The 15,100-nt window shown below is 35.6% G+C and overlaps 1 protein-coding gene across 5 annotated transcripts in view; it reads right to left on the bottom strand.

Annotated features, from left to right (window-relative positions):
• Ndae1 (Na[+]-driven anion exchanger 1) overlaps nucleotides 1–15,100 on the bottom strand; it is a 338,918-nt gene that overhangs the window by 182,677 nt on the left and 141,141 nt on the right. For all 5 annotated transcript variants that reach the window (XM_089252552.1, XM_089252555.1, XM_089252556.1 and 2 more), the window contains exon 4: nucleotides 9,630–9,765. In XM_089252552.1, the coding sequence (XP_089108678.1) occupies nucleotides 9,630–9,765 (136 nt within the window). The remainder of the gene's footprint in view (nucleotides 1–9,629; nucleotides 9,766–15,100) is intronic.

The following is a 15,100-nucleotide window of genomic DNA, read 5'->3' as shown; positions in this document are numbered from 1 at the left end:
CTGTTACGTAAATCTGTTGTTTACACTAATATTGTTACTATTCTTCGGCAGCGGTGATCGTATGGCGACGATCAAGGCCGATCGTGATGGCCGCCTACGATCGCATGCAAATGAGATGACCTTGAAGCCGATTGGCTTGATTAGACACGTGCGGTCGGAAGTTTTTCCTTCAAATACCGGCCGTACGTTGTAACAACTCTCACTCTGATTCGGCGTTCATCTTTTGTTTGTTCTATTTAACTGAAGCCCTCTAATAGGACGGTTCACCGTCTTGCTACCGTATCTATTCGCCTTAAGCTGATTAGTTAAAATGCAATAATTTACATTGTTTGAATCCGTTTTCCGGCAGGTCCGGAATTGAAAATATTAAATAATCTTCACAGTCAAAGTTCTTCATTGCTGATCAAGGTGGTCCGGCCCTCAACCGAGAGGTCCCCTGGAGCTGATCAAGGTGGTCCGGCCCTCAACCGAGAGGCCCCCCTGGAGCTGATCAAGGTGTTCCGGCTCTCAACCGAGAAAACTTCTCTGATACTTGCGGGGAGAGGCTAACAACATCGGATGTCCGATCAATATAAAAGTTGACTGTTGATGATCAACAATTGGTGAGCCAGTATCTTTACTGTTAACGTCAAATAGAGGGCTCGACGTTATACTAAAATATTGTTAAAATTGACTAACTTATAATTAAATTGAATAAATAATATTTCATGCGAAAGTTTATTTGCAATCATTTTCCACTTGTCGTTTGCCACTTTATTACTGGATATTTCGAACCGGGCAAGCAACTCCCATAAGGGACGTTGCATGCCACGGCGTATTGCGATTAAGGTCTTTATGGGGGCAATACATCCAAATGAATTTTATTAATCAATTAAATTATTTTTGCGGTGAATAAATACTCAAAAGCGCATTTTTTTGGTGGTACTAACAACGCGATTCAGAAAAGATGCCAACAGCAACAGAAATTTCAGGGCATGTGATGATAATGTTGCCTCTCGATATAACAATCCCTCTACAACAATATTTTTTTCTTGGTCTGCAGTCGTTATATCAAGGTTTCACTGTATTTCATTTAGCTATTGTTTATTTGTCTCTGTGTTATTAGTCATACAGTATTTTGTCAAAAATGTTTCGGCCCGGGCTCCCGAATTCGATAAGTAAAATACGACTCTCGGAGTGTACTTGTTTCGGTTTTAGTAATTTTATCTGTCTATTTTTTAACTTTTCTTTTCCTCCTGCTGCATTGTCTGGAAGCCTTCTGCCAGCACCCCATAGGGGGTGTTGCTCCTTCCCCAAGGGTCACGTTCAAACAAAAGAAGAGATGTTTGAGTTTTCAGACAGCGGGAACAAGAAAGGACCAAAGCACCTTCACCCCATATCGTCTCCAGATGCCATCCAGAGATGCACGCCTTTGTGGCAGCTACGATTGGCATCTAGGGAGAATGATAATTGGAGATAGAGTGTCGTCGTTGACCGTGAGAAAACTACAAATTGTTACAAAAAAAAGAAAGCCAAGGACAAGTCGATTGCGATTTTAAAAAAAGTATTAAAATAAAATTTTGAGCAGATTTTTTACTAAACTTTTTTTTGGGACAATTTTTTAATCATGAAAATTGTTTTTCTGAACCAAATATGGGAAACGTATCCACTTGAATTTTTTTGGGGGAGGAGGGGGGGGGGGAGCTGAGCCAGTCCTTCAGAATTATTGGAGAGACTTGGGCCCATGGGCCGGATACAAGTTTACGCCTATGGCTCCTTGGACCTTTGAAGACCGGACACATCCCGGTTCACAACTCAGAGCATACCCAAAGGACGTGTGTGTGTGTGTGGTGGAATTTTTTTTCATATAATCAACACTCGACACCGGCGGATCATAATATACAATAAAAAATTAACTATAAAATCAACATAATCTTTTGAAGTTCTTTCAAGGTTCTTGGTTCTGGTCGAGAGGCTCCTGAACCTTTGAAAAAAATTGTCATTTATTTTTTATTTCCTTTTTTTTTAAAATCAATATTATAATTCATTTGTTGCTTATTTGATTCTATGTTCTACCCCACCCACAGTCAAATTTTGTTGTAAAGACGCTAGGAAAATGTTTTGGCATCAGCCCTCAAGATCAGTTATGAATGGACATTTAGAATGTACTGTTTTTTCCTAATATTTTTCAAGAAAACATTGGGGGCTAAAAGTTATTGGTTCTCCCGTATATACGGGACTCAAGCATGTATGAAGGAGAGGGAGGATATATTGCAATGGTTTTTTCAGTAATTACTGCAGAGGGGGGGGGGGACTCAAATAGCCTCAACCTCTAGGTTCTGGCATCTATTCTTCATAGAGTGTATTTTTTTTATTTCGGTTTCAATATCATTTTTTTTCAATTTTCAACACCCCCCCCCCATGCATCTTTGGGCTTCTTTTCATGTTGGCGCCGTGCCCCCCCCCCCAGTCGCAGTGTACAAAAGCAGAGACACTCAGATTTTGCCAGGCAAACAAGAAAGACCCCTCCCCACTGAAAGAAACTTCGTCAGCTGTGCCAAAGCCTCCTGGATACTGCTCCCTCTAGGAGGCTTTGGCTGTGCCTTCTGGCAGTAAGGATTGCCACCGAGGGAGAGTGTATTAACCTTACAGTATATATCCACTATACGTGTATTATATATCCATATAGAGTGTATTATCCACTTAGGGATTGAACGGCAGGGAAGAAATGAGATAAACGTATTGTCATGGAGCAAGAAAGCCAAAGACCATTCAGAGTTTTTAAAAGAACTAAAATTTTGAGTAGATTGTTTTTTTTCCATTAACTAATTCATAATTAGGACAACTTTTGGTTAAAATTTTTTTCATCATTGCAAAATGAGGAAACCATTCATACAAATTTTTGGGGGTGGGGGCTGAGCCGGGTCTTCAGAAATGTTGGGGGGGGGCTCGGGCCCATGGGCCGGATACAAGTTTACACCTATGACTGTGAACAAACTCTAACACAAATCAATTTTGTTTCACTTCAATTTTTTTTTCAAATAGGTCATATTTTGCTGTTCTCAGTTGAATACACTTTTCTCATCCAGTGTCATACTTCCTGTTGATGTATTTAAAAAATCTCTTGAAATATACTTGGTTATTGTAATTTCAATAAAAGATCCCAATATCAAAATAGAATTCAAAGTGCATAAAAGTAGCATTAATGGGTTAGATAAATATGAGAGTAATCATGCACGCTAGATTCTGAAAGTCATGCACCATATATCTGTCCATGCTGTGAATACATTCAAGTTCATCTAAAGTAACTCCCTATTTCTCAACTACACCCATTACTTTCACATGATCTGTAAATTATAAAACAAATCAGAAATTAACTGCTCACCATAACCCGTGACCTACCTATCTGGCAACCATGATTTTATCCAATTCAACAAGTCACAGCATTCCCAATCTCATGGCAACGCTTCAAGATTTTGCCATGTTAGACCCAATCAAATAATAAAAAAAAAACATTCTGCGATTCTTTTCTATTTTAGCCTAAAACTCATGAAAATAAAAAACATTTTTACCAAGTTTTTCCAAAATGTCCTACACATACAGGGTGCATAGCTATCAGAATACACTACATTTTATTGGCAAACCATTTATTCTAGACATACTTCCAATTAGAAAAAGTATCCAAATAATGTGAAGAACTCAGATGATTCATTCATGTTGCAAGGGGTTGAATAGTTATTAAATTAACCATTAAAATTAACTTTTTATACAGTCCTTGTGTGCTCCAAAACCTGATTAGAAAATTGTTGCCCTGTTTTTCCTGATGCCAATGAAAAACCTTTCATGTGCCTCATTGAAATATTTACCGAGATATTTGAATTTAAAAATCGAGAAAAGTTAGGGAAGATCATAAATTAACAGCCAATGCTTATTTCTTCATTTATGCTGTTCTTCCTAAACATTTCTTTGATTTCATATATTTCGGGGAATATTGCACTTGGAAACGTGGAATATTTTTTTTGTTGGTTTCAGGAGACAGGGAGGCCCCAGGAGACAACTTTCTAATTGGGTTTTTGTTTGTGGTTAAAGTGTTCGTATATAAAAGTTGTTTTTTAAATTTTAATAACTAAACAACCCCTTACAATATGAATGACGTATTTGAGTTCTAGAGGTTATTTGGATAATTTCTCTAATCGGTTAAGTATGCCTCTAGAATAAACAGTTCACCAGTAAAATGGCACAAAGGAATTTAGTAATCACCCTGTATATACAGTTGATGTATAACGACTTCTTCGTCCGCGGAAAACAGACATTATTAAGAGGTTGTTATATCAAATGTTTTAAAAAATCTTAAAATTTCACTTCTCTGCTTCTTCGAACTATTAGAATTTCCCTTCCCGTGACTGACTACAAGAAGAAAGAACCCTTAAATTTTTCTGCTTTCATAATTTAATCACGGTTTATGATCATGGGGAACAAAGTACTCTTTGGAATATTCAATGATTCAGCTATTTCAGTTTTAGACGTGAATTTCTTGTCAACTTCTGGGAAAACATTCAATTTGAGACCAAAAGATATAGTGCTCCATTTATTTAACCCTTAACTGACGTTGTGAAAATTTTGTGCAAAACTGGCATCACAGTGCCATTTTGACACCAGCAAGTATTAATGCATTAAAAAAACCAACGAAAAGAATTTTCATAAAAAAGCAATGTGTTTTTAGCAGGGCTTCATCTATCAATTCAGTCATTAAGTAATTTTTCAAATTTCTTAATTATTTACTTAAAACAATCTTTTACTCAGAGACACATTCAAAAGAAATAATAGAGGGATACGTGACTTCTGAATTTTTTCAAATTGTTAAATATTTGTATTAAAAATTTTTTGAACATAATTTCCATGATTGAAAAATGAAATTTACAAATTCAAAAAATATTAGCATATTTTCACAAGCACCAAAGTTAGTCTTATTCCAAGTCAGAAACATGATCCTTGCAAACAACATGACATGACATGTTGATTACGCAGACCTTGCATACGATTCATTAACAGCACTGTCCTTATGATCAGCCTTGGTTACCTAATGTTTCACGATTAATTTGAAACCATTATTGAGAAAACTGACGTTCTTTTGAGACGTCATTTCGATCTGAACACTCCGGCTGTCAGACAAAAAAAACCTTACGCAAGTGGTGCAGTGGGGTCATTACCCCACGGAAACTTTGATCAATGATATACAGGGAGGAAAAAGTATATCATAAATTTGTCAAACACATGTAAACTAGCTTGAAAGGTACTGAAAATAGAATAGAATAGTGCAAGTGCATTTCTTTTTCAAGGGGTGGCAAGATGAGCAATACATAGGGTCGAGATGACCCTCACTATGCCAGTTAAGGGTTAAGACAGCAATGTCAAATGAATAATTTTCGGAATGAAAACATAAGTTCACTTGCTAAACATAAGTTCAATTGGATGAATGCATGTGTCGGGAGATGTTCAAAATTTTCAATGGTATGGATAGGATGGACCATGATTTATTAATATGCTGTCAATCAACTGCTTTTACAAGGGGACACCAGTATCGTTTAGTAAGGGACGATTCTAGGTTAGGGTGTGTGTCACAGGGAATTTTTCTCAAATAGGGTTGTTAATAAATAGAATAACTTACCCCCAGGGGTACTAAATTCTAACACAATTGACACGTTTAAAAAGAAATACGATAAGCATGTTGGGGTAAATATACAGAAGCCATCCATACTTAGAATAAGACAACCATAAATTTCATGGGCATTGTATAATATTTTATCATGTATATATATTATTTATAGTTTTTATTAATTGCATTTTTAATTGGGTTGCTGCATTTTAGTAATCTATGACATCCATATTTGTTATGGGCATCTTTTTCTCAGTCACCTTGTTGGGCATTTTGCCTGCTGTGGCCTTGTATTTGCCTTATTCGCCCATTGATAAGTTAAGTAAAACTGCGAAAAATCAACCACATGGGAAGTGGGAGTGAGCCACCATGTCAGAAAATAAAACAGAAGGGTATAAGCGGGGAAATATCATCCAAAAAAATAACTATAAAATATACATGAAAAATTACCAAGATGAGAAAAAAAATTGGAGGTTTGTGTGTATATAATATTACGGTTATTTTTTTTTTTTTGAAAAGAATCGATAGGCAGTGCACCTATATACATACAGTACATAGCAATTTTGGTCAGATAAAAATACACGCTCTCTCAAGCTTTTTTTGTTCACCCCTGCGGGAGATTTTGTGGGAAGACACAATTTTTCTCTCTTTTGTTGTGCAGTAAAAAATAAAAATAGAGGAATCATCCTTGGTCACCCAATTTTTCTACTAACGAGAGCCAGTGTTTTCTTGTGTTGTGAGGAGTATTACAAGAATTGAAGGTGTCTTTTGATGTGGGAAAGATTTTGAGCCAGAGGCCCTTCATGACTCTTATCCAGACTTGTATTAATTTTATTAAAAATGCAGAATTGAATCGCCAATATAATACAGTATTTTGAAAAAAAATTAAATGAATATTTAAAAACCAACGAATGAATTAAAACCTATGATTTGCTGACCATTTCAAATAGGGATCCTGCACTTGGGCTTCGTTCCTATCTGTCACACGAGGAGAAAGAAAAATGTGCTCACACGAGAAAACCCGTGCACTTTGGTGTCCCCGATCACTGGCCAGTCTCCAGACTCGCCAAACTTTCCTATTAGTTCAACTAGGGGCAGCTCGGTGGACTGGGTGTGCTCTAGAAGGGTGTCTAATTCCCAGGGTTGTACAAATACAACGCCACAACAGGCAAAATGCCAAATGTGAAGGGCCAAAGTGTAAGGACAAAAAAATTATGAAAAATTATTTGTGCCCTCTATAAGAGTAGCGCCAAGTCTCAGGTAAAAAGGGCGAAAAAGTTAGGAGAAATGATTTCTGCCCCCTCTAGTAGGAGCACCAAAGCCGGCATAAAAGGGTGAAAGAAATTACAATAAATGATTTCTGCTCGCTTTAGGAAGGGCATCATATCCGAAGTGGAAACTCAAAAAAAAATAATAATTAGGAAAACTCTCCTCCTAGAGAGGGCAAAAATAAATCCAAAATAAAAGGACGAAAAAAAATAGGAAAATGATTTTTGCCCACTCTAGGAGTGCCAAGGTGAAAGGGCAAAAAAAAAAAAAAATTCGACACGATGTGTTATGACATAAAATATCTGTTCCTTTGAAGGCATCAAAACGAAGCAATTGAAACAAGTTTTTTTTTAATTGAGGTAAGGGGGCCCAAAAATAGGTCCCGCTCAGGTAGAGATTGTCTCGAGCTGCCCCTGAGTGCAACGTATGTGTGTGCCAAAAATTGTAACAAACAGTACATACACAACTGAACATCTTTTCGGAGGTTCATGGATCTTGTTCCAGGGAGCCTCATAAGAGGCTTGGCCTCCCGGTAAGGTGGGGCCACAACGGGACTCTAAAAAGACATCTTTTCCCTTTCAAGAAACTGATGAGGAATGTATGTCGGAAATACAATTTGATTTTTTTAAACAGCTTTGCAAACCATATTCCACAATCATGACCCCCACCCCCAATTCTGTTTTTGAAACTAAAAAAAAAGTTTGAGGTGCAAAATACATATTGCTTTATTCCATTGGTATCGTTGTCCCTAAGATATGCTTCACAGCATTGTTTTGCACCTTGATAAGGTACTAGGTATAAGAGCGATATGGCTCACCAAATAGATCAATTAAATAATGTACCAGTTTATTAAAACATTCAATTTTTTCACTATGTTATACATTTGGGAATACGAATCATAATGTGAACTTAATCTAGCTGCCTGTAACTGTAATGTAAGCTTATATATTAATAACGATTTGAGGCACAGTGGAAAACATTTGGATTGGCACCGCGAAACAAGAAAAAGTTCTGGAACTACAAGTACTTAGGAAATGGAAAGATAACATCTGAAAGAGAGAAATGCGAGATTTTCCAGGAGCAGATTGGGTTGTCTTTTGTTGCCATTAAAAGATGTAGGAAGAACAATTGGAAGTTACGATTAGCTGAGCAACTTTGAAATAATAGAACCATAAACTCCTTTCTCAGAACAGTTCACTCTGTACAAGTCTCACAAACACCAATCATCTCGGTAAGTTTGATAAAAATTTTACATTTTTTTACCACTTTTACCAGTGTTATGCATAATCCTTTTAGATCATGCATGCAGAAATGTGCGAGTTGCTTCTTTTCACTTTACATATTCTTTTTTTTATCCTCAGGGATTTTCAGCCCAAACTTCAAGAATTGTGATTTATTACTGAAATTAAAGCCGAAGTCCCTGAGGTTAAAAAAAATCTACAGAGAAAAAACAACCCCTTCCCGGTGCCCTCTTAATGCATGGGCCCACCTGGGTGCGTCCCGGAAGCCTCAAGAGTAGAGGGGCCTCACGAAAATGAGATGTAGTTGAAAGTTTCTAGAATTTACTAGGTAGGATCTCGAAAACAGCACTTGCCCCGGGGGCCCATGACGCTGTTAAAAGAGGGCCCTGCTCCTTCCCCAGGGCCATAGCATGCTTTCTCAGGGGCAGTCTTTTCTTGGAGTCTCCTTGAAATGAATATGCTCAGAAAAAGGAGTTACAAGTGCCCCTCCCCCCCAATTCGGCTTGGGGCACCGCCGAAGTTGCCTCAGTTACAGGCCTGCCCAAGTTGCAGGGCTCGGTGCTTTAGCTGGCCCATTCTGTTTCTTAGTACCGGGTCTGAAAGGGATAATTTCAAATGAAGTTCATGAGTTTTATAAATATGAAAGAAATCATACAGAATTTCACTTTAATTCAACCACTTTTATTATCGGCTTAGCCTGTACGTGATGGATGCTCTACACGAATAACCCATAAAATTTCATTTCATATCCCATAAAATTCAAATAAAATAAGTATGATGAAGATAGATCCTTTGTGATGAGTATCCTGCATAAATTTGGGATGTTTTGCTTTTTTAATGTTTTTAAATCTCATAATTAAATCAAAAAGTTGGGGTTTTATGCTTGTTTACTAGTTAAATAGCAGTAATCCCATTCTAGAAGAAGCTTTTCAGACTTCTTCGTCCCTTAATAGCCAACCAAGAGGTGGGGGCGATAGGGACGATCACCACACCTACAGACTGATGATATGGTAGAATGAATCTGTCCCACATTTTATGGGACAATAATAAAAATACAAATACTAGCTAAAATTGCCTCTTCAGACACATCACTCTGGATTCGCGCATGGAGGGGGGCACCGACTGCTGTTTTTACACCAGACGCCACTAGGTCTAAGACCGGCTCTCCGAAACACAGATAACGATATGGGTTTTTATATGATGTGCAAGCGCATCATTATGCTGTCAGTAATAAGCACTCACAGATTTGCTGATTATTCTGTTGTTGAATCCAAACAGGTTAAAAATGTCATCATTAAGTTTCGGGTTCCAAATCAATTTAAAGAATCAGAATTCATACAAACAAATTGGAGAGTTTCATATCCCAATCACATTTTAGAAAGTTATTTGATATAATTTCATGACAATGTTTGATATTAAAGCTTATAAACATAAAATGTACATTAAAAATTTCTACCATTTAAAATTTTAATGCACCCAGATACCTTGCAGTTTCTCGCCATATCATTTCATCACCTTCAGTGTGAAGCTCTTCCATTTCACTAAAAAGTGGGTGAGATTCATGAGTTCCATCTTCATCTTCTCCAAGTATAAAATGTACTCTTTCTGATGGAGGAGTGACTATAGAAATAAATATGATGCCTTATGTATCAGAAACAAAGTTTTTTGTTTAAAAAAGTTCTTGCAGATAAATATAAACAGGGTGCATAGATAACAGGGTGTGTGGCATTTTACTGGTGAATTGTTGATACTAGAAGCATACTCCAGATCAGAAAAAGTACCCAAACAACATGTAATACACAGCTATTTCATTGTCATATTGTCATTCATGTTTGAAGGAGTTGTATAGAACGCCCGCTAATGGCTCGAATTAGAGCCAGTCACGGGCTTTAAACATCTGATTCTGGGTTGTATAGTTATTAAAATGTTAACTTTTTATATGGACACCCTGTGCCAGGATTGTTTGGTTTAAACCACGTTAGTTTTAACCAAGTGGTTTTTTTTTCAAAAAATCACATAAAAGTGACCTAAATATAATTTTTTCCCTTGAAAAATATCATATTAGTTCATTATTTTAGCCAATATGTTTTATTCTTACATTTTATATTCTTGGGGTATATTCTGATGGTATATCTTTAAATGGTGTAGGATAAGTGTTTTTTTTTCAAAAAAATCTCATAAAAGTGACCTGAATATATATATTTTTTAATGTTAAGTATCTTGGGTGCTTAAAGTTATAAATAGAAGCCAAAATCTCTCGTTCTTGCCAGATTTTCCAACTATTGGCTACATTCTGATGCTTTATATCTTTAGCAAATTCATGAATAAGGATTGCATTACACATCTTGATGTAGTGGTATATTATCTCACAAGGGTTGTTTTTTCCTTCACAAAGAAGCAACAACAGTAGTGACACCATCATGCTAGGGACAGGTGGTCTTATAATCCAATGAAGACACCAGCTGCCTCTAAGGGACACAAAGACCAGTGCACTAGTAGTTATATTACCTCACAGACATTATCATTCCCATAAGAAGCAGCACATCTCGTACTGTATATCACCCAGTCTTAATATTTAATAGGTTTTTTTTTTTTGCCATTAAGCCCAGTTAATCAAGGTTCTACTGTATAGTAGTAACAGCTTTATGAAAAATAATCAGCTATACGCAGAGGGAGATTGTAATTAAAGTTTTGATTCCAAAACTATACAATAAGAGCTACTAGTCAGAATGACTTGAAAATTTGCATGGGTATTCCTGAAGCAATGGAAATTTCTTTGGCAAAAGAAAAAAAAAGTGCAAGTAGTGCAAATAGATGCTGCACTTGGCCAGCAGTATAATCTATATTTTGTGCAACCACATCATTTCGACAGTTCAACAGCATCAGTGTGTGGATAGCACAACTTTTATTAAGATGCATATTGTAATACCAGCAAAGCAGTTGCTGAAGAACCATTTTCACAATAACAGGATGGCAAGACACCTGGCCGGCCATCAATTCACCTGACCTTAACCCTTGCAACTTTAACCCTTGGCTGTGTGTGTGGGGGGGGGGGGGGGAAAGAGTACCTCAAAATGTTATGAACAGAAGTCGGATTGTAAACTCTGGTGAATTGTAAGCATATCCACATCATGACAGTCTGATCTGTTGTTGAACAAGCATTTTTTTGCTTTGACCTCATTGCCATTTTACGGTGGACAATATATTTAACATTTCTTAAGTTGTAGTTATTCGTTTAATTAATTCCTTTTTGTGATGTTCCATGAATTATGAAATTGCGCAATGCTAATTAAGTTATCATTTTGCCCTGAATGGCCATTGTTCCCCTTCTGCAAGCAAATTTGAGTTGGATGAGTACAGTGTCGTTAATTTTCCATTTTCAAGTATTTTTTTCCTCTTTGCCATATAAAATTCCATTGCTTCTGGAATATTCATGTAAATTTTCAAGTCATTCTAACAATGACTTCTTCTACAGTGTTTCAAATCAGAACTTTAGTTATAAATCACCCTGTATATCGTAAATCATTGCTAGTTAATCGACATTATTTATGCTTCATTAAATAAATTATATTCACCTAACTTTTATCACAGTTTCAGTAAAATAGCTTCCTAATTAAGTATACAGAAAGTAACTGGAGAAAACACTTAAATTATGTGGTTAATAATAACACTGAAAATTCTTAAACACAAAGTAATTCATTAGACAAAAAAATAATTAAATTGCAAAAGTTGGTTTTTGTTGAAACGCAAGAGATATTTAAAAATTAATTAATATGGGAATTGTGTTAATTACATTAATAAACTTTTTATTTTAATTATTAAGTTTGAACGATTTTTCAGAAATGTTATTGTTTTTAATATTAATGCTATTTAAACCAAAAAACCGGTTTAAACAAAAAAAAATTAGGTTTTTTGGTTTAAAAAAAACAAACTTTTTTTACCAACCCTGCCCTGTACTCAAGAACCAAATTACATAGTTGCTGTCCTGTCTCTCCTGCTGCCAATAAAACAAAAAATTCAACATTTCTAAGTACAATATTCACTGAGATTCAAAAAATTGAGGAAAGTTAGAAAAAATAACATTAAATGCGTGAGAAAACAATTTTATCTGCATTTAATGCTATTTTTTCTCCAATTTTTTTCCATTTTTCGAATATCTCAGTGAATATTGCACTTAAAAATGTGGCATTTTTTTTCTTGGCATCAAGAGAGACACTGTAACAACTTTGTGTAATTGGGTCATTGAGCACAGGGTGTCAGTGTAAAAGTAAACATTTTTATTTTAATATCTACAATCCCTGGCAATAATGAATGATATATTTGAGTACTACACAGTGTTTGGATACTTTTTCTAATTGAAAGTATGTTTCTAGGAACAACGGTTCACCACTAAAATGCCATGAGCTATGTTACCTATGCACCCTGTATATATGTCAGGGCTGTAACTAGAATTTGTGTCACCCGGGACAAACATGATTCAGTAGCCCACAGGGCAAACATAATTTTTCCACCCCCAGAACTTTATAATTTGATAACTTTATAACAGTTTTTTTTTACCCACCTAAAATTGCCACCCCTCTAAATCTTGCCACCTGGGGTAGTTGTCCCCTCTAGTTACGGCCCTGTATGCATGTGTATGTTATAGTATAATGTGTTGCTTAACTTATGCATTGTTTGTTTGCCAAGTATAAAGAAATTTTTGTTGATTTGTGTAATAAAGCAAACCAGGGCTGGACAAGTCGCAAAAAAAAAAATCTAGGCACCCGAAACATTTTTTAGGAGCCAAGAAAATTTTTACCTGAAGAAAAAGTCCAAAATAATGCTTTTTTTCACTTTTTCAGGGCATAGTGACATTGTTTCACATTGACAGATATGCTGCTATAAATTCCAAACATTCAGTGTTGCTCTCAGCCTGTAATTTAGTATAACTACACAAAGAAAATTTTAGGTGTCAATACCAATTTTCTAGTCACCACGGTGATTTGGTGCCTGGGATTTGTCCAGTCCTAAGGTAAACTGAGGTAAGTGGAATCACACAATCTGTAAAATTCAGTTAGCTTCTGGGAACAGTCTCTCTCGTGAAATTCTTTAATAATTACTCTATTTTTCAGTAAAAATGCAATTGATACAATAGTTGCTCATACAAGGTTATAAGATTTCATATGGAGAAGTTATGTTTGTGTGGTCATGTCTCTACTTGCTCTATACCCTTTATATTTCAACTATTTCTGAAAGTGCAAATTTCCTTAATATAAATTTTTTAGTGTCAATTTCCTTTCTTATTTGATTTTTTATTTTAATATAATTAGGCAAAAAAAGAATCATAAGGGTTACACTCTCCTCAAATTTCCCTTGGACTGTGACAAGCGGAACTCAGTGCATTTACACTCACCCCCATACCTATTTGCACTGGCTTTATAAACTTATGTACAAATGTGAAGAAAGAAATAAAGCTCCTGAGTCAGCATTACCTGCTGCTGAGACTTAGAAGATGAGTATCTCAGAATAGAGGAAAAATGAAACTTTATAGACAATGTCAAAAACCTTTTTAAAAGAAAAGGTTGGCAACTGGGCTCTTGTAAAAATTCACAAATAAAAAAAAATCAGTAAAGATGTTCATTAGGCTATTAATCAAAGTTGAGACTTTGACATCTCAAGTTTGAAAGTCTGAGAAAATTCACATTTGTCTCATATAATGTTTGTTAATATTTATGATGGGGGAGGGGGTATTTATTATATTGCGAGTTTTCTCCACACCAAAGTTGTTAGTTAACATTGAGTTTTCCAGAGCAGTACTATCTGCTCATGCTTATTCTTGTCTCATCCGAATTATAAACTAAGTTCATTAAGCATGACTAAGAATAATCCGAAAAACTTAAGAAATGATTCTTAAGGTCCCCTTACAGGTCATGCAACGCAAAAGGGAAAAAATAAAGGAAATTGCTTTCCACTCAGGGAAAGGTGATTTTCCCCTCTGCTGATTGACCTAACCAATCAAAATTAAGCTTGGGATATATACACAACTATTGCTATACAATTATAAATTTTTTTGTTCAGCGATGGTGGCAATACACATCAGGCATGTAGCCAGAAATTTCATTTCAGGGAACCACTTTAATTTCGAGGGGTGGACCAAAGTGATAGAACAATAGATTTGGCCATCTTTTTTCTGTCAATTTCTCACATTTTGGGGGGACCAGACCCCGAAGTCCCTCTCCCCCACTACAGCCTTGACACACATTTATTTTTGATGCATGTGCAGGTTTGTTTTTTTTTTCCACATTCTTTAACATTAAAAATAGAAAGTGTTAGCAAGGCTATTGGCTATTTTTTTACGTTTTTTTTTAATGGGAAAGATGGAAAACAGAGGGAGTATACAAGTTATTTTTAGCATTAAATATATATTTCAATGTGTAAATATTATGTATGAGGATATTTCTGCATTATAATTAATTTATCGAAATTCTTTAAGCCATATGTAAGGAAATACTGAAATCATATCAGAATAAAATCATTGATTATTTTGATGCACTTGAGTGATTATTATTTTGCTTCATTTAATTTTTAATATATGCAGTAGAACATCGATTATCTGAACACATCGGGACCGAAGGGTGTTCGGAAAAGTGAAAAGTTTGGAAAATTGATTTCGAAACTAATTCTCGATAACATAACACAAAGGAATAAGTTGAAATTCAGCAACAAAAACCTTAAAATAATTAAAATTAACCGACTTATTCTGAGAAGTAAATAAAAAAAAAGCAGCGCATCACGAAAAAAAAAAAAAAAAATTCAACTTGCTTATACGACATTTTGCCATCTCATCCCGTAATATTTTCAACATTAAAAATTGAAGCGGATCAGTATTAGGCTGCGATTCTAACCACGCAAGAACATTTTGTGAAATACTGTTCTGTCTCACTATGCGTTATTACATCTACTGTTGGTTCGTTTC

Source organism: Pholcus phalangioides, unplaced genomic scaffold, assembly GCF_987345545.1.
Source record: "Pholcus phalangioides strain wild (caught in Gottingen) unplaced genomic scaffold, Ppha-v1.0 ptg000029l_1, whole genome shotgun sequence".
NCBI lineage: Eukaryota > Metazoa > Arthropoda > Arachnida > Araneae > Pholcidae > Pholcus > Pholcus phalangioides.
Note: the sequence above shows the minus strand (reverse complement) of the source record. Positions and strands in the feature narration are given on the sequence as shown.